We start from the raw sequence: 27,164 nt of genomic DNA, 5'->3' as shown, positions 1-27,164 counted from the left end.
AACAAACATCACCTGAGACGGGTGTTTATGACAGGCTGCCTTTTGTCCACAGTGATGTCTCTGCTTTAGAGGTCGTTTCACTGGTGGGAAAGTGCGGTTTGAGGGGAGGGGCTGTGGAGTCACGACCTTCACAGATGACATGAGCTGATGAATCACTCATCAATAGTAAATAATTTCATTTAAAGCCTTTTTAACGATCATGATGCATGTGCTTGTTTGGGTGTATGTGTGTGTGCTCTTGTACTTGCACTATCTCTGTGAGGACCAATTTTAGACCCAGATCTCACTTGTTCAAAGGGTGGTTTGAGGGTTAAGATTAGAATTAGGTTTAGTTTATAGTTTGGTTTGGGCATATTGTTATAATGATTAAGATTTGGGGCTAGGGCATGTATTAAGTCAATGAGGGCCCTCACAAATAGATATACTGTAAGTGTGTGTACGTGCATTATGTGTGTGTGTGTTCACATTGTCAGGCTGCCTGTGTTTCACTACTGTAATCTCAACCTGCTCTGGCATGAGAGTCACTCCAGTGTCACGGCCACATTGCTGCATAGCTCGCCGTCTGCTGAGTGGCTGCGAAGTCAATCAGCAGTGATTAAAAAAACACTGACCTCATAACACCTCACACCACAGCTGTACTGTCACGTATAGTGGACCTGGAGACATTTTTGACTTGGAAAATAATTTGACATTGTAGTCCTGTGAGACATACCTGTAATAAAGGGCATCATAAATTGATTAACTTTCATAGGAAGTCACTGTGGTGTATATGGGAATAATACACAGACACAGACTCACTGTAAATTTAGCCCGATCTACAACTGCAATATATCTGTATTTCTATATTTGTATTGAGGATTAAATAAAAGCAACATTTGTTACACAAATACAACCATTATGAAGCTAATAATATTGCTTTTTCAAGAGCAGAGAGATGTTCATTCAACTGCATGGGATTTTTAGAGCTGGTAGTTTGTTATGTGTTATATGTAAGACAAGTTAAGACTTTATTGATCTGCGAGCGTAAGTTCACTTGTTACAGCAGCACAGAGAAAGACACAGACAAAAAAAACAGATAAAGAACTATTTGAATGAAATAAATAGAAAATAAAAGACATGTAATAAAATACTGTAATATTACACAATAGTGTATTGTGTTACTTCATGCACAACAAGTAGCTGTTTGAACATCCGCCAGCACTACTGCCCTCTGATCATAACAATCACTGGTGGATTGTATCTGATTACCCGCCGTGCTTTAGCGATGAAGGTCATTACTCCACAATGAAGAAGTGATATCAAAGCTATTAATACAGATCAGATGCAGAATGGTTTCCCATGAAGAGAGGTGCTGCGAGGATGTGGTACCCGGGCTTCCTCTCAGCCCAGTGGCTCCTCTCTGTCACACTGCTTGCCTGTCTGCTGTTCTGGCTCAGAAAGAAAGGTCAAGGTATGCATATGGTGTGAATATTTTGTGTCTCTGTGTGTTTGTGACGCACCTATTCTGTCGTTTCAGTCTGTGCACTTATTGTTACTGTAATAGAGGCCGAGTCCCCAAAATGGCATTTGCCTGAGCATCGCTTGTGGAAACTTTTGACATTTTATTTGGTAAATTGTCATATATATATTTACCATATCATAAATACACAAGCATGCCATGTTTGACATGTTCAGTTATAGGGATGACTTTGCACTTTCACAGTAATGGTGGTAAAAAAGGGGAGTGGTTCTTGTGTGTTTTTTATAGATAGCAGCACTGCGTCTGCATCCAGACGTCCTGCATCTATTTAAAGACGACTCCAGTGAGCTGCCTGCAGCAGACGAGCCTCCCACTCTCGCTACTGTCACATTGATTCTTTTGGTTTTCCTCTTGAATCAATTTATACAGCCGTTACTATCAATAATTGACATCTCCCACTATTGCGCTTTTATTTACATTTTATTTCACTGTATCTATATTGAGCTTCAGATGATTTATGGTTCCCCTGAATTTTGTTGTATTTCTCATATAATACACAGTGATATACTAGGTTCAAACATTACATTATATAAAGAGACATTAAAGTAATTATTTCTACATTGTTGGTGCTTACATTGAATAAGCTTCATCTGCAGTAATTGAACAAATAGTTTAATAGTCACAAAACCCTCCAGACACACACACAAGCCCATACCCACTTCTAGGTGCAGTACTGTGCTGTATCTAATTACTCATCTGATTCATAATTCCAGACATGAATAGTGGACTAACAAGATATAATGTGTCTGCTTGTGGAAGAGGAGTCAATTAAAACGGGACAGTAACTGACAGTTTGTGTCATGGGGGCTTTGGGGGTTGAATTTTCCTCCATCCAGAAATTACTTACACTAAGAAATTGCAAACAAGTACAAATTGTTGTGTGAAACATTGGCTTTGTGAGTTGGAGCCATTCATTTATAATGCACAGAGGTCTTGTTTATGTGCAACCAATTTCAGAAACACGACATCAATCTTTATTGAATTGGACATATCTGACTTGCTGAATTCAGAGGAGACTATTTGTTTTTTGTTTGTTTTGTTGTGCAAAATATATTTATGTGCTGTTTCCCCAGTATACATTCCTCCTCCTAACCAGCCTATCAGCTGCAACTCCTAGCAAAAGACATGATAAGGCCTGTGGGAGTAAACCAACCTGCCATGTACAGATAGAGGATGTTACATGGCGATCACAAATGCTTTCAATAACAATATGGAGCGAAAGAAAAATGCTGAGGAATAATGCTTGAGCATGTTGTCTTTTGTAGAAAAGGTCTATCATGTGAGTGAGATCTGGAGGGAGTTATGGAGAGTTTTATAATAACTGATAACTGATGAATCACCTGTACAGTACAGTTATATACATAGCAGAGTTGAGGCTGGATCATATTCTGGGTAATGTCTTGTGGTTCCTCAGGTGGTGATGACCTCTCAGCATCTGAATGTGAAAGTAAGACGTCCTCGAGCTCTGATCCAGCCGGGGATGCTGGTAAGTCAGTGTGTCAGTCTGAATATGCCATAATGTAAATAGTAATGGAGCCACAAAGCACATGTATATTTGCTGCTGTACAGACTTGATTTGTATAGTTACTGTGACAACAGATATGAATATACAGTAAATAGAGATTTGATAAATTGATACATTTTGCCGAACAAAAAACATGTTTTAATATAAAAAAACAAACAGATGGAACTAAATTAAGTGCAGGTGTAAAACTAGGTAATTCACTGGTGTTCTGTTGTTTTTAATACATAGAATGAAGACAAGGGTCCCACCACACACACATACTGTACCACCACCATTTGCTTTAAAACTGCTTTAAATTTTTCATGAAAATGACTTGTCAAGAGACTTTTGCGGTTGTTGCGAAAGTCATAGAAATCCAGGAGGAAATCCTGCGGCAGTCTACAAGTTCAACCAGGAAGATTTATTTGCCAGCAAGACAAAGTCCCCAAATGTAAAGTTTATAAGCTAAACAGTGAGTTAAAAGGGCAATATTAATGCCCTGCAGTGGTCAGTGTCCAGACTTCAATCCAGAATTTGTTGCAGATCTTGAAACTGCTGTTCACTCACAGTCTCATCTTGCATCTTGAAATGGGAAGAAATTATCCAGATGAGCAAAACCAATACAATCTATTATTTACTGTATCATATTTTAACTTGATTTTGGTTAATTTCAACATATTTGTACTTGTGAGATTTCACATTGATAGTAAAGATGATAAGATCCACTGTGATTCAATGTAAAATATGAAAAATTACAAAAGGGGGCGGGAGATGAGGGGGTTGAACTTTTTAAATAGGCACTGTGTACGTATGTGTGTGTGTGTATGTGTTTGCGCAGCTATGTGTGTCTCCATGTCTGCCAGGAGGATAGTTAAGCTGTGCACTCGTGCAACTGCTATTACTTTCCATAACAGGCAGGCTGAGTTAGAGGTGAGAAGCTCCTTGTACTCCTCGCAGTGCAGCAGGGTGGCAGGGATTTTTACACTCAAGGCCTCTTTCCCTCAGTCAGCTCCAGCTCCAGGACCATGGCACAACCAGCTCCCATTGACCCCACCAAGATGGGAGTGGGTCGGGCCATCGCCGTGCTGACCTCGGGAGGCGATGCCCAGGGTAAGTAGAGGGTTTCCTGCGTGGTATGTGAGTGTGGAGTGCCAAGGCAGGACATGTCTGCTGTTTGTTTGTCTCAGCAGGTGGTTGAAAGGATCTGGTGTGGGAAGTCACTTTGTGACTCAACAGCAGGATTTGATGACAAATAAAGAAGTATTTGAGACGTAAAGTGAATCAGAAACCTAGAAATCTAGAATCCAAATGTTGATGCCTCTTGAATAGTCATTGGCTGTCTTAAACAAGCACTGTAGCCTACAAAGATCTCCATAGTGCAGGTATATCATTTGCTTTAAACCCTGTTAAGTATTATGTAGCTATAGCACTCGAAATAACACAGCTTTTTGAAAAACAAAGGAGTCTAGCCCCTTCTTTATTGTCATTTTCAATCATGATTGCAGCTCAATTTTATATCAAATTTAACGACTCATAATGTTTTTATCACTGATAATAATACTTTAATGACTTCTCTGTTTGCAACAGAGCTATCATGGCTATATTTCTCATGGAGCTAACTTATGGAAAAGGGCAGCATGAATTCCTGCACCTAAAGCTGCTCGGACCACAGAGTGACTACTGACCTTTAACTTGATGAGGAATATCTCCACTGCGACCTTTGGGAAGTGTGTCAGTGACCCCACACAACCCTGTGGTTAGAGCGTGTCAGACAGTGAGCTATCCATCTGTCTGTTTTCTGCCTCTCTGAACTTCATTAGGCCTTAGGACAAGTGTGTAAATGCAGAACTGCACAGCTTGCTAACCTCTCACCCTTCAACTTTTTTTACTCATCGTCCTCATTACAACTTTACCTTTTGAGGCATCTTGATCTCCTTTAGTCCAAGTTTCTTCCTCTGATCCGTCCGCCTCTCTCTCTCTCTCAAACACTGTATCTGTTCTGAGGGCTAATTTTAGAGGCGTGACCTTTCTGTCATGTGTTTGTAAAGCAGTGAGGAGGACTGAGAGGGTCATCCTTCTCCTCCTTTCTCTACTCTCCTCCTTTACACTGTAAGTGGAGATGCTCTTGGCACCCTTGAAGCTAATCTATCCACATCTTGTCCTTTAAGCGACCTGCTGAGGGTGCAGGCAGAGGCCCAGTTGCCTTTCCTTCCTCAGCTTGCCACTATCGCTGACAACTTAACTGTTACCAACAATTAAATTACAGTCAAATTAAATGGTATTCTAGTATTATCTATATCTGTCTTTATCTTTAGCTTGTGTTGATATTGCACCCGTCTGGTGTTCAGCAATTGCAGCATAAAAAAAGAGATGCTAATATAATTTGGACTATCAAAATATCTCATGCTAACTTGTTTCAACTGCATGTATTTATATGTAAAACTAGATAATCTATTTATAATCCATCCAAAGTAAAAGTACTCATTTAAAACTTCATATAATGTTATATATTATCTTTATAGACATGAATACATATATATAGAATTGAAGAAATATGAACAAAGCTACTAAAATACAGTAACAATACTGTCATTTTTGTCTCTATACCATTCTCCAATTATTCCACTCAATCATTCTGTCCACCTGTGTTTGAGTGCTCTCACAAGGTCCTCATAAGGGCTAATGTGCACACACACACTGTGCCTACAGGTATGAATGCAGCTGTGAGGGCCACAGTTCGAGTGGGACTTTACACTGGAGCCAAGGTGTATTTTGTCCATGAGGTAAATACTGCCTTTGAATTTTTTTTGTTTTGATTATTCAATTAATCGTTTAATCTGCACAATGAACAAATGCAAAAAATTGGGGGGAAATGCCCACCATAAAGTTCCCAGAGCTCCAGGTGTTATCTTCAATTTATTCAATCAACAATTACTGTAAACAGAAAAGAAACAAACACTCACAACTGAGAAGCTGGAACCCACGAATGTTTCCCTTTTTTGCATGAGAGTTAACCGATTTATTGACTACAAGATTTCTTTTTGATCAACTAATTTTTTCTGCACTCTTTCATGGCCTAATACACGAGATCAACCTTAAATAATCAGCAAATCCCAATATAAGAAACAAAACAATTGGACTGAAATAGCTGCCCATGCTATTTGAAAGTAAAATCATGCCTCTATCATTAAGCCTGAAGCTTCTTCCCTGCAATGACTCCTCCTGAAGGGATTGTTGTGTTTCCGTTTGTTGACAGGGTTACCAGGGTCTGGTGGATGGAGGAGAGCATATCCGCCCTGCTACTTGGGAGAGTGTGTCAATGATGCTACAGCTGGTAATAAGCATGAGGATGCAAACACATGTATCTCCTAGTTTATCATCTCCACTCTCTTTTTAACTTGTGATCATCACAGTAAGTGGGGTGGATGATCTGTGTAATTCTAGTAACTCATTAGCCTGTACAGTGCAGTTCTGTAGGTCAAATGGTCATTGAAATGCCAGGGTTCATTACATAGCACCTTAGACATGAGCACTTAGGTTTCAGATAATCCTCCCCCTTCTCCGCATCTGAAACCCTTCCTCCTTGCCTGACGTCAGGGCGGGACTGTGATTGGTAGCGCCCGCTGTCAAGACTTCCGTAACAAGGAGGGACGCACCAAGGCTGCCTACAACTTAGTCAAGCTGGGCATCACCAACCTGTGTGTGATTGGAGGTGATGGCAGTCTGACGGGTGCCAACCTGTTCAGAACAGAGTGGAGCGAGCTGCTGGCAGACCTGGTCAAAGCTGGTGAGAAGCATGATCCCTGAATTCACTGTTCTGAGCAACACAACCTCAAATGAAATGTCTCTTTCACACATCTGCCCTTCTATACTGATGTTATTGTACAAGTTGCTGTTGGTTTACACATGTAGTTAATTCACTGTAACATGATGTACTGTAAATTTTCATATAAAAGCCGGTATACAAATAATGGCAGTCTCAAATAATAGCTGGGGCCAGCACGAACAAATAAAGGCAGGTTTCTAATACAGAATTTAATATAATTTAGAATAATGTGCATGTCTACAACACTAGTCCACAACTAGTCCAGTACACTCTTGCTGTAGAGATGGAATTAGTGCTGTGGAGATTGACATTATAGTGAGTGTGTCTCAAAACAAAAGGTAAACATGGAGGAGGTTTTGAGTTTGCCTTAACAGGGGAAATTAGATATAAAGGCCTGTCTCTAATATAAACTGCGGCCACTATTTGGCAAATAATGGTATTTGAGTGTGTTTTAATTTTCATCCGTGCTCAGGCAAGATCACATCAAATGAGGCCATGGGTTCCTCCCATCTCAACATCGTCGGCATGGTGGGATCCATCGACAACGACTTCTGTGGCACCGACATGACCATCGGCACGGACTCTGCACTGCATCGCATCATAGAGATAGTGGATGCCATCACCACCACAGCACAGAGGTATGCTTGTACCCAGTCTGACATTTATTTTGATGGACAGACCTGCCATGTAATCTTAAGACTCTTGACATCAAATGTGTCATTCTGCAGTCACCAGAGGACCTTCATCCTGGAGGTAATGGGCAGACACTGTGGGTGAGTACAGCCTGAATGTGTGTGTGTGTGTGTGTGTGTGTGTGTGAGCAGGAGTGGTATGTGGCATGGGGGTTCATTCATCTATGTGGAGGAACAAAATATGGTACTGTAACTGGGTGGTAATTGACACCGTAACTAAATGTAGAAACCGCTGGTTATACAAAACATGTAGTTTCTAAGGATAACATAGTGAAATGTTATCTAGATGTCATTACATAGGCTTTTGCATCCTACCGAGAATTAATTTTATATTCATATTTAAAACTAGCTTACTTTAAAAAGTTATCACTCAGGGTCAGTTTTGTAAAAAGACACTTCAGCTTATGACTCTTAACCTACAGTTACCTGGCCTTGGTGACAGCTCTGGCCTGTGGTGCTGACTGGGTGTTCATCCCAGAGATGCCCCCAGATGATGGATGGGAGGAGCATCTGTGCAGAAGACTGACAGATGTAAATGTCGAGCATCATCTTCAATGACTCATTTGACTCTGGCTTTAAAAAAAAAAAAAGTTTTCTTGTTGATTTTAAAGGTTTTCTCTCTCCCTCTCAGCAAAGAGGCCGTGGCTCCCGTTTGAATATTATCATTGTCGCAGAGGGAGCGATAGGCCGCAACGGTAAACCTATCACATGTGACAGCATCAAACAGGCAAGTAATGGTAGAACTTCAACATACCAGCACATATACATAGAAGAGAGACTGCTCATAAAATCATAATCTCTCTGTCCAGCTGGTATCAAAGAAGCTGGGCTTTGACACCCGCACCACCATCTTGGGCCATGTACAGAGAGGAGGAACCCCTTCTGCCTTTGACAGAATCCTGGTAATAATCTTATTTCTTATTAACAATGTGAACAAACACAAGTGTACCTGCTTCTCTATGTGTCTGCTTTTTGATTGTCATGATTCAGGCCAGCAGGATGGGTGTGGAAGCTGTGATGGCTCTGCTGGAAGCCACACCAGACACTCCCGCATGTGTGGTCAGCTTGTCTGGAAACATGGCTGTCAGGCTGCCTCTCATGGAGTGTGTGCAAGTGGTGAGTCAAATCTTCTCCACATGCGAAATAAATCATCCTCCTTCAGTTTGTACAAAATGAAGGACTGAACTCTCCCAATGAACTAGATGGGCACTAACAAGCTAAATGTTAAGCTAATATTCTGTATCAGTTCTCAGTTTCCTTTTTGTCTTTTCACCTTCTGTCACATCAGACTAAAGATGTCACCGTAGCCATGGCTGAAGGGAGGTTTGAAGATGCGGTGAAGCTCAGGGGAAAGTGAGGCATGCACTCCATTTGAAATTCTCAAGTGTTGTGTTGAGTTTCAAATGTCTGTACATTTCTGCTCATTTTGTTGGCAATAGGAGCTTTGAGAACAACTGGAACACTTACAAAATGCTGGCTCATGTGCACCCCCCAGACACAAAGGTGAGGAACTGCAGTTGAACCACTTTATTGTCCATGTGTACATGTATTCTCACAGTCAACAAGTCCCAGTACAAACGTCTCTGTGAATGTGCCCATGCCAGAGCAACATCAACATTGCCATATTGAACGTGGGAGCTCCGTGTGCTGGAATGAACGCTGCAGTTCGTTCGGCTGTCAGGATCGGGCTCCTCCAGGGCCACCAGATGCTGGCAGTGCACGACAGCTTCGACGGCTTGGCTCATGGAATGGTGAATTCTAGTTACACACACATAAACAAACAAGAAGGCTTGTGCTTTCATGACAGTTAATCGGCTTCATGTTAATACATGTAGCATACACATATGAAGGAGCATGATAGAGCGTGCACTCTGTCCCTGCACAGATTGAGCCTATTGGTTGGTCTGGAGTGGCAGGGTGGACTGGAAAGGGGGGCTCCTTGCTGGGCACAAAGAGGTGAGATAGGGAAAAAAAACATTCTGTTGATTGATACCATAATAACAGTGCATGCTTCAATGTTTTTAAGTGTACATTGACTTGTATGAACTGTCAGTGTTGCTTTTACATTATCTACTATGATTCTGTGTTTTCCCCTTTTCTACAGATCCCTGCCACATGAGTTCATGGAGGAGATCAGTCTGAGCATCACTAAGTTCAACATTCATGCTATAGTCATTATTGGAGGCTTTGAGGTGAGCAGCTGAAATATAGAGGCTTTGCTGTAATAGTCAGCCCTAACACTAAAACCTAGCATGTAAATGACAGTGAAAGTCACTCACTGATATTCTACTGATTTCCTCCTTTCTTCCTGTCTTCGCCAGGCATTTATTGGGGGTCTGGAGATGGTGCAGGCTAGAGAGAAGTATGAGGAACTTTGTATTCCCCTTGTCGTTCTTCCTGCTACTGTCTCCAACAATGTTCCTGGATCTGACTTCAGTATTGGCACCGATACTGCGCTTAACACAATAACCATGGTAAACCTCTTATAGGACACAAAACAAACACCAGACTATCCCAAAACTAAATCTTACTCACTGTATTCGTCTTTGCTCTTTTTCTTTTTCTCCTTTGCAGACATGCGACAGGATCAAACAATCTGCTGCTGGCACCAAGAGAAGAGTATTCATCATTGAGACTATGGGAGGATATTGCGGCTACCTGGCAACCATGGCTGGCTTGGCATCTGGAGCTGACGCCGCTTACATTTATGAGGAGCCTTTCAACATTCATGACCTAGAGGTCTGTCAATATAAATGTACAAAAGGGAGGAAGCTAAGTGATGACATACATCAGTGAGGGATGGATGGATATCTTTTAAAGTCGGTGGTCTGATTTGTTTGTAGGTGAATGTTGAACATCTGGTGGAGAAGATGAAGACGACAGTGAAGAGAGGACTGATTCTGAGGTTTGTGGGAATTAGTGATTCCGAGTAGACTCAACTTTACACTTTGCAGCTCACTGTAGCGTCACATCTCACCTAATATTCTACTCTTGTTTCAGAAATGAGAAAAGCAATGCCAACTACACCACAGACTTTATCTTCAACCTGTACACAGAGGAGGGCAAGGGTGTGTTTGACTGCAGGAAGAATGTACTTGGACATATGCAGCAGGTGGGCCATTAGATGGAGATCTTCTGTTTGTTGTGCACAGGCTCGTTATATTTGTCACATAAATATAAACATGAGGAAACATGTCCTTTGTTATTAGGGTGGAACACCAAGTCCCTTCGACAGGAATTTTGGCACCAAGATGGGGATCAAGTCTGTGTTATGGTTGACTGACAAGCTGAAGGAATGCTACAGACATGGTGAGGACGTGACCTCGATAAAAACACAAAATGTTGTGGTGCGATGACCTCCTCTGCTAATGTATACAATATTTTTAACTTCAAACCTCCAGGTCGCATCTTTGCCAACTCTCCAGATTCAGCTTGTGTGCTGGGCATGAGGAGGAGATCTTTGGTCTTCCAGCCTCTGGCAGAACTTCAAGAAGAGACCGATTTTGAGTAAGACTCTATCCTATCAGTCTATTTTCTTGTCACTTATTCTCTTCTGTGTTGTTTTGTATTTACTCACATTGCACATTTAGAGTTAGTGGGCCAAACCAGGGTTAAAACAGGAGGAGGAGTCCAATAATATGTCCATGTGCTGTGTACATAGGCAGTTGTTTGCTAACACGTTAGCTATAAAGCTTAAAGCACCTTGTTGTGGGTTCACTTTGCCCCCTGGTGGCCAAAATGTATTTAATCCAGCTTTAATTCAAATATCTTACATAAATGATTTGACTACCTATGCTTTGAGAATTTTGGTCTTGTTGTTTTCACTTTCCTCTTTGCACTGACAAATGTTGTCCTGCACAGACACCGTATTCCAAAGACACAGTGGTGGCTAAAGCTGAGGCCCATCCTGAAAATCCTGGCCAAGTACAAGATCAATCTGGACACCACTGAAAAGGCTTCGTTGGAGCACATCATCAAGAAGAAAGGCTTTGTCCCTCAGTAGTCTTTCTATGAGATTATTCTTGCTATCAGGATGTGACATGACCTGACTGTTTTCTTTGTAAGCACTTTGTAAACTCTCTCTGAAAAATGCAATATAAATAAAGATGATAATAATATCACCAAAACACACAGCAAGTCTCACAAGTAACACTCAAAAGTCACACAGGTTTTTACAGAAAACATTTATACTGTACTGTGAGGTAAAAACTGACTGTATTTGTATGATGTAGTCTATTTTAGAGCTGTCTCCATTCACAGAAGCTCTTTCCCATTGCAGCTATTGTACACCACTTAAAATTGTGGTTTTGGTCTGCCTTGTGCACCCTCTACTTTCAGTCCCTCTATTTTCATGTCAAATCTAAATTAAATACTCTTATTCAGTCATTTCCAATCCCGGGGTGTTTTTTCATTTCCATTTCCTGTCAACTATACACACTTTTTAAAGAGAAATCAGGGTTCTAATCAAGCAGTGTAACTGATTGTAGATAATTTTATCAGAACTGCATTGGGAGGAAATCGGTTTGGATCCATATTTACACTCTCTCTGGCATTGGCATCAGAAATCATTGCAAACAGATATAAACCTGCACTTTATTCTTTATATGTGAATTAGAGTGTTTTGATTACAAAACAGATTTTCTGACAAAACAAAAGATTATTGTTTTGCTTAATTTCATCAACCCTTTTCACTGACCCATGGAGCTCTGTGTGCTCTATGAGTCTCTATGATGCTTGTGTTGGATCTTTACCTGCCTCCAGCATGATGCTTCTAAAGCATTCTGACGCTAGAGATGTGACTGTTTTAAACAAAGAGGTCAGATTAAAGCACATAGCACAGTTCTGTCTATCTCCCTTTACCCTCTCCTCTTTCTTTTTGTTGCTCCTCATCCACAGACCTAGTAAATACTGCTGATTAAAACTACAAAAAAAAGTTAATTAGTGTTTGTTCACACTTTGTACAGCTTTGTTCAAGTTTATTCATCACTCCACTCACACGTTTTTAAAAAGAAATTTACAAACCGATGCCAGCAATGGAATCACAGACTATTTGCAGTGACCATAAAAAGCATTTGCCCCATGAACCTTTTCATGTTTTATTGTTCTGTAATCACAGTGGATGTGTGTTGGTTTTCGTTGATCAACAAAAAATGGAAATGGGAGACCAAATCTTTACAAATGTGCCATTATAAAACACAAATGAATGATTGCATGCGCCTTTGGCAGCAATTAGAGCCTTCATTCCATGTCGTTAAGTCTGTATTAACTGTGTACATCTTGACACTTTTGGACAAAATTTCCCCAATTCCTCCTTGCAAAACCGTTCAAGCTCCATCATGTTTTATGGGGACTATGAGTGAACAGCATTTTTTTAAATAATGCCACAAACTCTTGATTGCATTGATGTCAGCACTTTGACTTGTCCACACCAGGGCATTAACATTTTGGCTTCACATTTGGGACTCCCGCCTTGCTGAAAAAAAAAGAATCCTCACCAACCTATTTTGCTGGCCCTTGACTAATCTAGACCTATTTAGTGTGGTTTGAAGTGCCAGTGTGTAAGTGGAACTTGAAAACAGTAGGTGCATTTTGGTATGATTATAATGATTAAGTTGTACAATTTCCCCCCGGGGATCAATAAAGTATTTCTGATTCTGATTCTGTATGGCAGGGAGAGTATAGTGGAAACAAGAGGAGACAGTACAAGCACTTCCCTTTGTTACTACTACTAATACAATTACCATTTGCTACCACTGATATGATATTGTCCAAGCCATTTTTGTTAGTCCAACTCAAAAACACCAAATATGTTTAATGTGACATGTAATGTTAGTTAGTTTACTTTGTATGATATGGAAAGTAATGTCACTTGTTTCTGGGAGATATTTGGTGTAGCCATCATGTTACTAAATACAGATGATGGTTTGAGCACGATAATAAAACTTCAATACCCATAAGTCCTATTATTTCCGGGTAAAAGCGGATGTGCTGTCGGATTGGTTAGAAAACACCGTTCAAAAACAGTGCGCGGGGGTGCAGTTTCCATGATTGTTGAGGATTTGAATCTTTTAACTTACAGTTAAAAGTCTAGCAGCTACTTAATAATGTTATTATGGACAGCAAGTCTGCTTTTTATCTGCTGTAAATAAAACTGTTGCTCCAAAGGTCTCCTGCCTGAAGTAAGTCGCAGTTCACTCTCGTGGTTAAGTTTGCAAACGTTAACGCTAGACGCGCAGCGTCAACGTTGTGGTTGACGTTGTTGCTAACGTTAGCTAAGCTCCTCTCTTTGACGTTTTAACATTAATAACATGGCTTTCTCTCAACTAACGTGTTTTCCACAGCTGTCGACATGAAGTGTTTGAAGGTGGACGAATATATCAAGCGGACCGCTTCTGTGAAGGAGACGGAGCTTTTACTTCAAGAACTAGAGGTTAGCATAAACAAGTTTGATAAGATGAATCACTCGTATTCCTAATGACGTTACAAGTTGGTATTATTTTTCTAGTCGAAGAGAACCTGGTAAAAGCAAGTCTTTTTAAATAACATTAACCCATGATTAACTGCCTCCAAATGAGCCCAGTTCCATTTGCTGTGTTAGAATCAGACATTTAGGCTCAAAACACATTACAGTTAACTATGAATCTCACATTGAAAAGACAATCTGAACCTTTTTTCATTTTTCTTTCTACATTGCAGAATTATGTGAAGAGTCAGGCAGGCCTTCAGGGTCGCACACTGTGTGACAGGGTCATCAGAGCCTGTAACCATCAACTTGGAGTCGGATCCCCTGACTTGGACCATGTCAGTCAGTTGGTACAGCTGGTGGAGCTTTCCCTTCGTGGCTATGATATCTCTGCAGCACTTGTTGCTCAGAGCAGTCCTCTGTACATGGAAAAGATCATTTTCCATATTGTCAAGAAGCTAAGCTCCCTAGAAGCTCACAGTCTATGTAGCCATGTCGCTGGGTTGCTTTACAGCAGGCTTACCACAGCCCAAAAGGTATGTAAATGGTTTTCACTTATTGTTTTACAGAGTTCATAAACATGTGTTGTATATCCCACATATATACTGCATGATCGCTTTCGTGTCAGCATTAACATGGTAAACACTGTTGTATGGTCCATAGGCTGAGGACTACTGTGTTCTTGTGCGGAGCTGCTTCTCAGTGCTCTGGAATGGACTATCTGCCACCAAAGACAGGAAAATCCTGAATCCCCGCGACAAACTCCACTGCCAGATGCAAGCTCTGAGCTTCCTCCTGTTGATGGATACAGAAAGTGCAACTCCCTCTATCTCTAAAGCTCCCATATACACAGAGGATGCCATCGCTGAATTTGAGAGTAGCTGTGCAGCCATAACCAAGGATGATGCTTCTTTTCTTCTCCAGGAAATGCACATGCTTTTCAACAGATGCTGGGCTGGTGGTCTAGGCTGTGAGGGGGATGGGTTCAAGCGGTCTACTGAGACATCAAGTTTATATGTGCTTTACGAAATGATGCTGATTATAGTGAAGGTGCTTTGTAAGGCTGGCCACTATGATCTGGCCTCCACTTTCTTGAATGAAATTGAGAGCAAGATCAGAGACAATGCTGACAGTCCGTGTACAGCTGCAGTGCTCGGGAAATGGGCAGTAAAAATTCATTCTACAATGAAGGCTGGCAGGGAGAGTGGCCAGGCTTTGACAGAGTGTGCCAGGTCCTTGAGGTCTCTTTCAGCTGACCTGGGGGACCAAGAAGCTCATGCAGTTTTGGAAGCGTGCGGACTAGTGGTGTGGGCTGTCGACAGTGGCCACAGCAAGGGATTAAGCGGACCGGCGCTCCTTGCTTGGTTCTCCTTTCTTGAGGAGCACCAAGAACAGATATTAAAGATCCTGAAGAAGGTGAGTGTAGTTACTGACCAGAAAAAAAGAGTTCTTATTTGGAGGGAATCATTCTATAAAATAAAAGTAATCTTGGCTTTTTCTCAATTGCCATCAAAAAGGCATTTAGAAGTTACATTTTTTTTATTATAAGAGTTTATATAGATTGTGGTTTACTCTCTTTACAGAATTCGACATGCCAGGCTGAGGGCAGCAGACTGCAACAGGCCCTTTGCTTCAGTATTTACCAAGGCTTCGTATTTGCTTATGAGAGCATGCTCGCATCACAGGTGAGGCTGCTTCTGTAACGTCCAGTTTCATGATGATGATAGAAATGACCAAACTAAAACTAAGACGGATTAAACGCATAGTTACCAACACATTGCCACTGGTCTGAATGTACTCTGATTTAGGTTTTTAGTACAGATTGTGATTTGTTGTTCTTAGCTGGAGAACAGTGACACACTGGAGAGAGTGCTGCTGTACTGCCAAGCCACAGCTGGACTGATGATGACTGAACTGCGTAAACTGTCCAGTGAAAACCTTCTCATCAAAGCAGGTGATTACACTCGAGATTAGTAATGTTGTCAAGTCACTTGAGTGGTTCTGAAATGCTTACTTAAATTGCAATATATAGACACTTAATATTTTATGTTATGACATTTTTTGACTTTGTTTACCATGTGTCTTGCAGTGATTGCTGTGAGCAACTTAGCTTGTGGATTGTACAACCGGCGCCTCTATGACCAGGCCTTCACTCTCGTTGAGATCATCTGCAGGGATCTATGCAAGAATTGCCCCACCTCGCTCTCTGTCGATAGGGTAAGCTCTTTTGTCACATTGTCTCAGGCTTTATAAAAAAAAACACTTTGCATGGAATGGGCTTGGGGGTCGGCATACATAAGATTACTTCCTGATTTTAAAGTGCCTGTGTTAGGTGGATGAAAAACGAAATGCTCCTTGGGGAAATTTGTTATTATATATTTATATTCACTTTTTACAGTCATCTGTATTATTATCATGTCTTTTGACTACGTAGCTGAGCCGACCCTTCATGCTAGCTGTGCAGACATCTCGGCGGGCTGGACAACTGGAGCGAGCCCTGGACTGGGTGATCCTGTGGCTGAAGGCTCTGGGGGACAAAATCACTACTCATATGGCCGAACCAGTGAATCTGTGGGTGAAAACAAAGACTGACGCGGCCCGTAACTCTGAGGAGGACATCCGACTCAGGTACAGACAAATTCCAACGAAGGGACTTTTTTAGTTTTTCGGGATATCAATGGAAAGCGAACCTACAACTGTTGGCTTCCATCCTGAAACAGGACACTGCACGATGGTTTTGGTCCTGACGTCCCTGATGAGCGAGTAATGCTTTGCCTTTTGGAGGAAGAGCTGCGAGCCTATAAGGAGGTGGCAGGGGACACAGCCCAGGAGCGTTACAACACTCTCTGTGATCTGTTGGATATCTGCCACGAGGAGAGCTCCCACACCCATCAACGTGCTGTCTACCTCTGTGAAATGGCCCAAGTTGTGTGTTACCAGGATTTCAGTGAACAGACTGACTGGTAGGTAGCTTTTATTTACATCATCATTTCTAATGAGTGGTCTTCCTTGATAGATACAAATACATGGTTTTGTGTGCTTGAAAAGCTGTTAGCACCAGGGCCGACAATTGAAATTCCAGACTGGGCCAACACGGGCAGCAGCCTATCATCTCAATGTCCATTATGTTCATTTTTAACTACACAGCACAGCAGTTGATTTTACCCATGAAGCTTTACGGCTGCTTGAAGAAGAGCCAGAGACTCCAGAGAATGCAGACAGACTGAAGGATGACAAGGCCCATGCTTTACTTTGGCTCTATATCTGCACTCTTGAGAAGAATCTTCAGGAGGTGAGCTCTGTTGGATCTGTCAGGATATCATGTGCATATTTTCATTTATTTAGTTTCATTAATATTATTTTAGTGTGTGTAAGTTATTTTTGTGTGTGTGTATTTAAGTGTCAGTGTTTAGAATTTCATTGTGATAAAATGAGACTGAGTGAAACTGAAATAAGTAACGGCACGGTAGTATTCATGGTCTCAGGATCTTTCTTACATAGAACTACTGTAGAATTGATATTACACTATATAAATGTAAATCAACGATCTGGAATGAAGCCTTTGTTTAATACAGTGACCAAGTAACTTGTGATTAATTAATGATGCTTGTGTGTTTTGGGCCAGGCCATTGAAAGGGACAAAAAACAGCGAGAGTTGCGTGAGCAGACACGGTGTGTGGCCAATCCCATAGGAACCAATGATTTTGATTATGAAGATAAGCAGAAGACACAAGACAGCATCCTGGTCTATGAAGGCCTGCATTTCAACCTGGCTGCAGAGAACAGTGGGAACCCCTTTTTATCATAGTCAGCTTACTGTACACATCTGTATGACATGATGGCTATGTATTATACCATAATCTGTCGTTCTGCTTCAGAACGCAAGTACTAGCTGTTGGTCTAATCAAAACAATTGCTCATCACTTGCTGTCCCATTCTTTATTTCCTTTTAAGAGTTGTGCAAGCCTTTGGAAAGAGCACTGGATGAGTGGGCCGCTCTTCTGCAGAGTCAAGTCCTACCTTCTGTCAGAAACCCCAAACAGACTTGTAGCTCCATCGCTGTGACTGCGGCTCTCTTCAAACTCATGGGAAAGGTAACGACACAGAATGTGGTCTGAATTAGACATGTGCATTATAAATTTGTCTCGTTTTGTAGTTAAATTGACCAAATTCTGTATTCAATACTGTAGTTTGAAGTTGTGCTATGGGGATTTTGTGGTGTATTCTGCGGTCAGGGTTGTTATAACTAGTGTTCACATTTGTAATTCCAGTGTCTGTATATTTATCAAATCTCCTCATTCTCTTATGAAGCCTCTTAAGGCTTTGGAAGCTTACCAACTTGCGATTGGACTTTCACATCAACTTGCTGATGCCCACGGATGTGCCAGCTCCCTCTGTCAATCAGCCAGTATCCTTCTGGATATGGGCACCCCTGAACTGGCTTTGGTAATGCAGATTTATAATAATTATTTGTAGCAAATGTCCTACATTTCCCTTAATGTGCTACATGTCACTTTATTTATTTTATGTTTCCTGTGCCTTTCTTTTTCTTAAAAAAAATTTTTTTTAGGCCCAGCTAGAACGAGCCGAAAAACTTCTTACCTCAGATTCCACCACTGATGGACCTTCTTCTCTCTCTATGCTGGCCATTCTGTTGAAAGCTCAGTACTGCTACAGCACAGGACAGGTATGTAACATGTCTGCTAATAGTATTTCTCATATTACTGCATTGTTATAGTTTTTTTTTCCTGCAATGGGTGATTTTAATCAAATTGCCCCTTTCTTGTTCAGGTGGATCTTGGGGTGCCTTATCTGTGTGAAGTGCTTAAAGAAGTGAATGAGCAGAGACAGTCAAAAAGCTGGTACCTGCTGCGTGCTCGGACGCTCCAGACCTGCAGCTCTTATCTGAGTTTGGACACAGCTGCACTGCCACAAGCTCAGCGGAGCCATATCACACAGCATGGTTCGCTAAAGCATTTGCTACACTAAATATAACCAGATTTTCTGTTCAGTTTTGCTTGCTGGGAATGTGGAGCTAAGGATTGTTTATGTGTTTCAGGTATCAATAGCCCGGACACTGCCCTGTATGAAAGTCTGAAGCTTCTCTGCAGCCTGCTGGTTACTTTAGTGGGGAAGGGCCTATATGGGACTAACGGCAGCAGCTCAGACATGCGCTTCATCGACCAAGGTACATTTGTCCCGCACATAGCCTGACAATACATGGAAAATCTTGCTAATACCTTATCTTATTGATGTTTGTTTTAATGCTGTCTGTCTGATTCTTTCTCTCTTGGTCTATGAGCAGGAGATAACCTGGTGCTGAAGTGGCAGCTGCTCTCAGAGCTGTTAAACTGCTCTATGAAGATGGTGGCTGTGAGGAGCAGCTGTGGGGCCATCAATGATGCCCGTCTTCAATGTCTAGAAGCTCTCAAACTGGCCATCAAGCTGCAAGCACTCAGCCAGTATGTACACGGACATGGTAGTGGCTAAAATGTAATGAAAGAAACAGGGTCCAAAAGATAACTTATCAGCTTATACTGGCCATACTTAAATAATTTTAAAATTTGTGTTTACAATGTTAAACTTAGCAGCAGGTCAAAGCCTGTTCCTCCTTTTATGTTTTGTGTGCTGTTAAGCTTGATATTGTTTCTTACGCATTTTAATCTCTTTAAGCCAATACAATACATAAGATCAACATACTGTATAGTCAGTTCTACTATGGTCACATTACAAGCTTTTTATTTACTTTTTCTCATCTTTGTCTTTGTTTTAGATGTGCTGAGCTGCTGGTAATGAAAGCTGAGCTGGAGCTGATGCAGGGGGAGAGAGAGGAAAGTGGAATTGATTTAGACAAAGTCAGAAACCTTCTGGAGCTTTGCACAGGTCTGTTGAATGGATAGCTCCACTGGTTCAAATAGAGGTGGACAGTGATTCAATGTTATTGTTTGACTGCAGGTAAAATTGTAATGTGAGGATTTGATCACATTGTGCTATTGTCTTTCAAAATTATGTTGTACCTGTTGTGCAAATGGCTGTTATTACATTAGACACTGTGTCAGTTTCCTTGTGCTACTAAGTTGACTTTTTATTTCTTTTCCTCAGATTTTTCTGATCAGGTGAAGAAAGCAGAAGTGAAAATCAAACCTAGGAAAGGTCGTCCAGCACAGAAATCTCAGTCTCCCCTTCCTACCTTAGAGGATGATTTTAAGGGCATCCTGAGCACTAGGTGGATTGCCAAAGAACCTGTAGTGAGGGATCTGGCCAGCTCCCCGCCTCTCAAAGCCCAGCCTCGTCGCTGGCTGTCCTCCCTGGCGCATGAACCCGACTGCCAGTGCCCCTGCTGCTCAGAGCCCTGTCTGGGCCGTGCCACTGCTCGCTGGGCAGCCACACAGGCTGATCTGGTTCTCCAGCTGGATCACAATGAAGCCAGAGTCAGTTTGAAACTTCAATGGGCAACATTAGCCCGCTGTAAGAGTGTCTCTGCCAAACTTGGGGCAAAATTGGCTAAACTCTTCCCTCCCTGTGGCCCTGCCAAAGGCTTCCCTAAACCCTCCCTGATGCAGGACATGGTGGGCCGTGTGTATCTTCACATGGCTCTGTCTGGGCTGGAACCAGGGCTTAACAAGGTTTGCGGTATATGGAATGTACTGGAGGCTGGCTTAGCATTTGTTAATTCATCACCCTCTCCCGTGCTAAGACCTGTGAGAGCAGGCCTAATGGCAACCAAATCCATAGTGTCATTGGTTACCATGGCTGCCAAAAAGGGCTGCACCCCAGAAGAGCTCTTCTCAAACGCTTGGACTTGGAATGCACCAAAAGCGGATAAAGAGCTCAAATCAGAACAGAAAACAGTGCCTCCCTCATCCTTGCTAAAAAAGCCTAACGAGTCCATTAAAAACCCAGATATTCCTGACAAAACAAAGGAGGCAAAGAAGGTCAAGGTTGTCAAGCCCAAGATTCAAGTGACAAGCTCCTCAACCAAAGGAAAGGGACTGGTTCCCATGACACCAGTGGTGGTTAAATCGAAGGCCTCTGTTAGGGATCTTGGCTCTTTTGACTTTAACACAGTGGTACCTACTTTGGCCTTTACTCCTGTTCAAAAGGTGAAAGCCCCTGCCTCTTTGCAGAAAGCACAGAGGACTGCCCCTAAGCTACAGTTTCATGTGTATGAAGAGTTGTCTCCAATTCAAGACAAAGCTCAACCTGTGCCTGCTGCCCCCAGACGCACAAAGAAATCACGCTTCAAGGTAGGCATCTAATCAGAGTACAGGTTTTATTGTTACAAAAATACACAGCTTTTTGTTTTTATGAAAACTATCTTCCTTTTTAATATGTCAACACAGGTGGAATTTAGTGATGAGAGTGACACAGAAGCCAGTACTCAGGCACAACCCAAAGAAAAAACGGAAGTCCCTAAAAAGCGAACCACCACAAGAAGAGCTGCTAACAACAGTAAAACAGCCCCAGATCCACCTGCAGAAAAAGTCCCAACCAAGAGGCAGGTCAAGGGTAAGAGGACCACTGCAGTGCCTCGGGCCCCCTCTTCTGAGGATGATGACACTTTGGTCTGTCAGCCTCCCTCAACAAGAAGAGGAAGAACCAGAAGGGAGCTGTCCAGGGCAGAGGCTGATTCAGTGGAGGAGCCAGACAAAATGAGGACCATTGAGGAGGAAACTCCCAAGGTTCTGGACATAAGCATTGAGCAGCTTAGGACATCAGACACTGAGACTGAAGACAATCCTGCTTCAAGCAAAGATATTGGTGTGTATTTTGTGCACATGGTGAAACTTCCCATTAATTAGGAAATATAACCTTCTTATACTTAAGTTTCCTGAAAGTGCCCCTGAAACCCCAAATTTCAATCATCAATTAAGTTTCAGAATATCAACAATGAGCTTGAAGAAAACGTATGGGTTTGGGCACTATAACAAAACCAGAGAGTATGCAAGATGTGCCAGGAAAGGGCAACACAAAGAATCACTACAGTATCCCACCACGTTTGGATCAAGGCCAGAGCTCTAATCCATGTCTTTACCCTCTCTAGACATAGATTTTGAGGTTTTGCGGAGGGATATGTGTTGCGATTTGGAGAGAGACGACCTGTCTGAACTGAGGAGCAGAGGTCATCTGAGAGAAGGTCCACCAGCCCACCTCTCTCATTCAGACATCAGGCCAGGTGAGACTTTACACTGCTGCAGTCACAGCTGATCTGCAATGATACTGCGATGACAATGGTATTACAAAACAGACATGCCTAAACTGTTTTTCAGTCTTTGCGTCTGTATTTTCTCTTTTTTCTCCCCAGACAATCTTTCTCTGGAGGATGTTCAGTCATTGCTCCGTTCATCCTGGTTGACCTTTCAGCACTTCCCCTCCCCCACCATCTACACGACCCTCTGTGCTCTTCTGGCCTTGACCATTGGACAGCAGGACCCGATAACTACAGCAATGCTGCATGCACAGTCCTTGGGCATCACAAGTCGTCATCGCACAATCAGACATATAGCCAGTTGTCTCAAGTAAGCATATGTGTTGTATGTATAGTGTCAAGTCATCATTTCCCTCTTAACACAACTTTGGTCTATAATCAAGATATCTCAAACTCATTTAAAATACATTTTTGACTTCGCTTTAATGTGTCATTCAACAGGAAGCTAAAAAAGGCATCCAATGAGCTAGCAGACAAGATGGATGCTCTGAGTCTAGATGAGCTCAGTCCGAGCGAGCCCAAGAACTCTACCGAACAGAGGTTGTCACAGTTGGAGGACATCTTCTCCTTTCCAACTGCTGACTCTTCTACTTTCCCCAAGAGCCACTGTCATGAGTTTGTCCAACAAATTCAACACCTCCCCCCAGGTAAAATATTAAATACTGACTTGATCTCAATAGCAGAATGTATACATTTTCATGATTGATTCCAGTGTGGCTTGCACATGTTAGCCATGCATTATGAGAGTTTAAGTTTTTAAAACTTGTAATTCAGTGGATTTTTTATCTCGGAGCTCAGTTTTGATTGCTAGTTTGTCAAACTTCTAGTATGTCATTCCCTTTGCTACTGTAACTATACTTATTGGGGCCTAATTCAGTGAGAGCACTTTCTTGCCTTGTTCATAACCTGACTTCATTCAGATTACTTGATGCTTTTGTGAGGTAGGCAAAAGCAGAATGTGAATTGCCTCATGCTTATGTAATACATGCTTTCTCTCTGTGCATCCCTCTTGTTCCTGTACAGGAGTGACAGTGTGTGTGCTGTCTGTGTTTGGAGTAAAACCTGGTGAGATGGGTGACAGCATCATACTGTCACGTCTGACGAAGGGATCTGCCCCCGTCACCGTTCATATCCCCACCTCTAAACAGCAGGTGAGCACAATTATATAGATGGTATAGCATCAGTGCTTATAGCTTTAGCAATATGGAGACACTAGTGACTTTAAGATCTTGCCCTGCCACAATCTTTTACCAGCAGTATCAAGTAGCCTAGCTGAAAGAGACAATATCTACTGCAGCTATAGTTAAATGGAATTTTAGATATAAAATCTTCTATTGTAATAAGGGGTTTAAATTATATCCTAGTAACAGTAAAATAAACTACTGTGTATAAAATACTATATTATGTGGAAGAAATATTTTAAGCCCCAGTAACCAAAGTTTGACTTGTGGTTCAGGCTTTATCATTAACATCCCAGATTATAATTCTGTCTACGTCTCTCTGTGTTATGCAGCACCCCATTAGTTGGCTGGTGCAGGAGATGGATAGTATTCAGGTGGAACAGAAGGTCGTGAGCTGTGTGTCTGAGAAAGCCAAGTGGTGGGAGGGCCGCAGGGCGCTCGACTCTCGAGTTGAGGTAAGTGGTGAAGAGCGAGGGTACTGCTGGGGAGTCAGAGGGCTCAATGCCTGTATTATTCACCTAGTTATACACTTCCACTCAAACAATTTTAGTTAAGTTTTGACTACGAAATGCACTTAAAAGTTCTTAAAACCTCCCATCTTTCTTTCAGCGACTGTTGACGGAGATGGAGGGATTGCTGGGATGCTGGAGGAGCTTTCTTCTACCCCTTTCATTGGATCCTGAGCTCTCCAAACAGGCCCAGAACCTTTGCCAGTCCTTGTCTGCCAAGGGGGTGACAGTCAGTGAGGAGATGTTGAATGTGTGTTTCGCTCCATCGACCAAAAACAGCTGGAAAAGGAACAAGCAACCAACAACAACAGTCACCATTACTTCTGACTTGTGTTTCAGGCTGTGCTGTCTGCTTCTCCTGTGCTCTCCCATGAAGACCTTAAAAGATTTGCTGTGGGAGTTTCTCCACAGTGGGACGTGGAGTGTGACCAGCTTTTCCATACAGCTGTGTCCCGGCTCGCTGACAGAGATGAGCCCCACGGTCACATGGTTCTCATCCTGGACAAGGTTAGTTTTATCTTCTCAATTTAAAAACTGAATTTTCCTATAGTCTCGAAAGCCGTGTTACAATATGTCCTTTGTAAGATGGGATAATGCTAATATAGCCTTCCTCTTTCCTTTGCAGTACCTTCAGAAGTTGCCGTGGGAGAGCATCTCCATCTTAACATCTCGCTCTGTCAGCCGGATGCCTTCTCTGCACTCACTAATTGGACTGAGCATTCAGAAAGAGGTGAGATTAAGCTCTGTTACTGTGCCAGTATGCCCTGTGATACAGGTGTAATTAACTTCCTGACAGTTAAGTTCAGTTCAGATGGATTTTGTTATTTAAATCCTCCCGTTTAGACTGAGTCTCAGTCCATCCTGAAGCAAGGTGTGGATACAAGGCAGGTGTTTTATGTGCTGGACCCTGACGACAATTTAGGAAACTCTCAAGACCGATTCAAGGAATGGTTTAGCAGGTGAGACCCGACTCATGACAATTAAAAAGAGAAGCATTTGATTTGTGTGTATGTCTTTCTGTCACTGGTCTGTTTTCTTCCCATTTACAACATTCCTATTCTCACTAAAGTAAGCAGGATTGGGAGGGTGTGTGCGGAGTTGCTCCTGATTCGGGTCAGCTGGAAGAAGCTGTTGCAAACAAGGATCTATACATGTGAGTTTGTGATGATCTTAAGTATCCTGATAGGGAGAGGAAATAGTTACAGTTCACAACAATGCAAGATGTTGAAAGTAAGAAATTAAAAATAAGTTCATTCAAAAGCCAGTACTATAGAATACAATATTTTGCACTGAAGTTTGGATCAGATTAGAACTGAATTTTATGTATTTATTTTTTATTTACTTAACTTGTTTGATATATAAGGGTTGTTCTATATTAAGCTCTTTAATTTGATCGCCTGTTTTACTTTATATCCTCTCTGTCCATGTCTCTCTTACCCCCGGGGTGCTTCAGTTATGTGGGTCACGGTGCAGGCGCACGGTTCCTTGACAGCCAGGCGGTCCTGAAGCGGCAGATGAGAGCAGCCTCTCTGCTTTTTGGTTGCAGTAGTGCGGCTCTGGCAGTGCGTGGGGATCAGGAAGGACAAGGCATCATCCTCAACTACCTCATAGCAGGATGGTGAGATATCTGTTACTTGCAGTTGAATAAGGATCGGTTAATGCATGTACCACAAAGCTGAATTAAGTTATGCTTTAAAACCAGCAACTTGATGAATCTCAATTACCACACTAATTATCAACTTCACAGCACCACTCTACCAACATTATACAGTAGATGTCAAGTACTCTGAACAGGAGTCACATCTAAGGATATTTTCTCCTCAGTTTTGTGAAATACCATAGAAATCAATATTTTTGACTGGTTTGTGGAAAATAAGACTACTGCCACCAATCCGTCTGTCTGTGGAAACTATTATAACAGTACAAGGAATATCATTGGATTATTATGTGGAATAGTAATTTAGTCATTCTCCTGCCGTGTCTGTCATGACTATTGTTTCTTTCGTCCTTAGCCCCTTTGTTTTGGGAAACCTGTGGGATGTGACCGATCGGGATATTGATCGCTTCACTAAAGCCTTGTTGGAGTCCTGGTTATCCGCTGGGTCCGGAGCTCCCCTCCTGGATTATATGGGCTCATCCCGTCAGGCCACACACCTGAAACACCTCATAGGAGCTGCACCTGTGGTCTATGGCTTACCTGTCCACCTGGCCTGAGGTGGCCTGATGAGCCAAAGCTCTTCTTAAAAGCAGGATGTAAACAATCTATGCAGTATTTAAATGTTGTTTCAGCACACAAACTGGAGGACGTGACTTGAATTTGAAGTTTATTCTTGTTTTTGCTAATTTGGGCAAGATTAAAAGTACTGCATTTCCTTTATTTAAACCAATGCTTCGATTTTTAAACAAATGTTACTATAGTGTGAATGATTTTAAATATCTTGCTAATTTTTTATTACTTGTTTTGAATGCATTTTTAATGTGTTGATTGAACAACAATTTTTGAATAAATGTGTTCTCACATACAGTCATTGTCTGCTTGTGGAAATTACTTTGTAATTATTCACATTTATGCAAAGATCATTTGGAACAAAATCAATTCACTGTGGGGAAAAAGTGGGGAACATATAGTTCTTACAATACTAGTGTATCTTTCTCATTACAGCTAAAAGCTGTTGATATAATTCTTAATAGATATTAACATTTAAAGAATTGTTTCGCTTTTTTTTAAACCTCTAGAGTTTGCTCTATAAGTATTTGATCTAGAGCTCATTTAGTGCCTTTATATTATTTTGGATGTGAATGGTATATGGAAATTAAAACGCAGAGTGTCAGCTGTAATTTAAGGGTGCTTTCAACTAATTTGGGTGAGTAGGTCAGAAACAAGGGCCCTAGAGCACAAATATAAAATTATAAGCTCAATTAATGTTTAGTTTCAGGTGAATGTAAATAATGCACAACAAAATAAAAATACAGGTTTATATTTGATACAACATACTGCCAAAATTACATTAAGTACAAAATAATTGTTACTCCCACATATAATTCCTCTATTGATAATAAAATGAAATGTGAAATGGACTTCCTGTGTTACCTGAGCCAAAAAAATGCATACTGGCCTTTTGAATTTGAATTGTTTTGTGATTTTTGGTTCATATCAAATAATGCCAGTTTGCAATTTAATTCCAAAAATTACACAATTTTTCTGAGCCTTTGAACCGTCCCAATTGGACAGTAAAGGGGACTTTCAGCAACCAACAACAG

The 27,164-nt window shown here is 41.6% G+C and overlaps 2 protein-coding genes across 3 annotated transcripts; both read left to right on the top strand.

The window, feature by feature from the left end:
- Positions 1-1,359: 1,359 nt before the first annotated feature.
- Positions 1,360-11,959, top strand: pfkmb (phosphofructokinase, muscle b). Of its 2 annotated transcripts, XM_070902900.1 has the most exons (24): positions 1,360-1,450; positions 2,934-3,005; positions 4,029-4,133; positions 5,733-5,806; positions 6,280-6,357; positions 6,621-6,810; positions 7,322-7,487; positions 7,578-7,622; positions 7,964-8,072; positions 8,173-8,268; positions 8,351-8,443; positions 8,532-8,657; positions 8,830-8,894; positions 8,981-9,044; positions 9,146-9,292; positions 9,427-9,497; positions 9,646-9,733; positions 9,863-10,015; positions 10,116-10,280; positions 10,385-10,446; positions 10,542-10,653; positions 10,751-10,850; positions 10,943-11,048; positions 11,403-11,959. In XM_070902900.1, the coding sequence occupies exons 1-24, from the start codon at positions 1,360-1,362 to the stop codon at positions 11,542-11,544; spliced, it is 2,520 nt and encodes an 839-aa protein (XP_070759001.1). In that variant the 3' UTR covers positions 11,545-11,959. The 2 variants fall into 2 exon arrangements, with proteins under 2 accessions (XP_070759001.1, XP_070759003.1); XM_070902902.1 differs by lacking the exons at positions 1,360-1,450; positions 2,934-3,005; positions 5,733-5,806 and having other exon boundaries at positions 4,125-4,133.
- A 1,931-nt stretch (positions 11,960-13,890) lies between these two features.
- Positions 13,891-26,319, top strand: espl1 (extra spindle pole bodies like 1, separase). The gene is made up of 31 exons (XM_070902808.1): positions 13,891-13,971; positions 14,238-14,540; positions 14,668-15,420; positions 15,588-15,689; positions 15,847-15,958; positions 16,094-16,221; positions 16,439-16,632; positions 16,725-16,967; positions 17,152-17,296; positions 17,630-17,789; positions 17,959-18,098; positions 18,316-18,450; positions 18,575-18,691; positions 18,796-18,967; positions 19,064-19,192; positions 19,310-19,466; positions 19,778-19,887; positions 20,107-21,251; positions 21,348-21,765; positions 22,049-22,180; positions 22,310-22,523; positions 22,655-22,860; positions 23,237-23,364; positions 23,727-23,849; positions 24,004-24,153; positions 24,243-24,410; positions 24,529-24,633; positions 24,747-24,862; positions 24,973-25,056; positions 25,357-25,521; positions 25,916-26,319. Exons 1-31 carry the CDS (start codon positions 13,891-13,893, stop codon positions 26,115-26,117), a joined length of 6,537 nt encoding a protein of 2,178 aa, XP_070758909.1. The 3' UTR covers positions 26,118-26,319.
- Positions 26,320-27,164: the final 845 nt, after the last annotated feature.

This window comes from Enoplosus armatus, chromosome 3 (genome assembly GCF_043641665.1).
Source record: "Enoplosus armatus isolate fEnoArm2 chromosome 3, fEnoArm2.hap1, whole genome shotgun sequence".
NCBI classification, from domain to species: domain Eukaryota; kingdom Metazoa; phylum Chordata; class Actinopteri; order Centrarchiformes; family Enoplosidae; genus Enoplosus; species Enoplosus armatus.
The sequence above is the reverse complement of the archived record's forward strand: the minus strand, read 5'-3'. Positions and strand labels throughout refer to the sequence as shown.

Excerpts from the sequence above, each read along its gene's own strand:
- pfkmb (XM_070902900.1), top strand. The coding sequence starts at position 1,360 with ATGTGGTACCCGGGCTTCCTCTCAGCCCAGTGGCTCCTCTCTGTCACA. Across the intron at positions 4,134-5,732 it reads CTCGGGAGGCGATGCCCAGG|GTATGAATGCAGCTGTGAGG; the intron begins GTAAGTAGAGGG and ends CTGTGCCTACAG. Across the intron at positions 10,851-10,942 it reads GAAGGAATGCTACAGACATG|GTCGCATCTTTGCCAACTCT; the intron begins GTGAGGACGTGA and ends TCAAACCTCCAG.
- espl1 (XM_070902808.1), top strand. The coding sequence starts at position 13,891 with ATGAAGTGTTTGAAGGTGGACGAATATATCAAGCGGACCGCTTCTGTG. Across the intron at positions 18,099-18,315 it reads TCTTCAAACTCATGGGAAAG|CCTCTTAAGGCTTTGGAAGC; the intron begins GTAACGACACAG and ends TCTCTTATGAAG. Across the intron at positions 22,861-23,236 it reads AATTCAACACCTCCCCCCAG|GAGTGACAGTGTGTGTGCTG; the intron begins GTAAAATATTAA and ends GTTCCTGTACAG.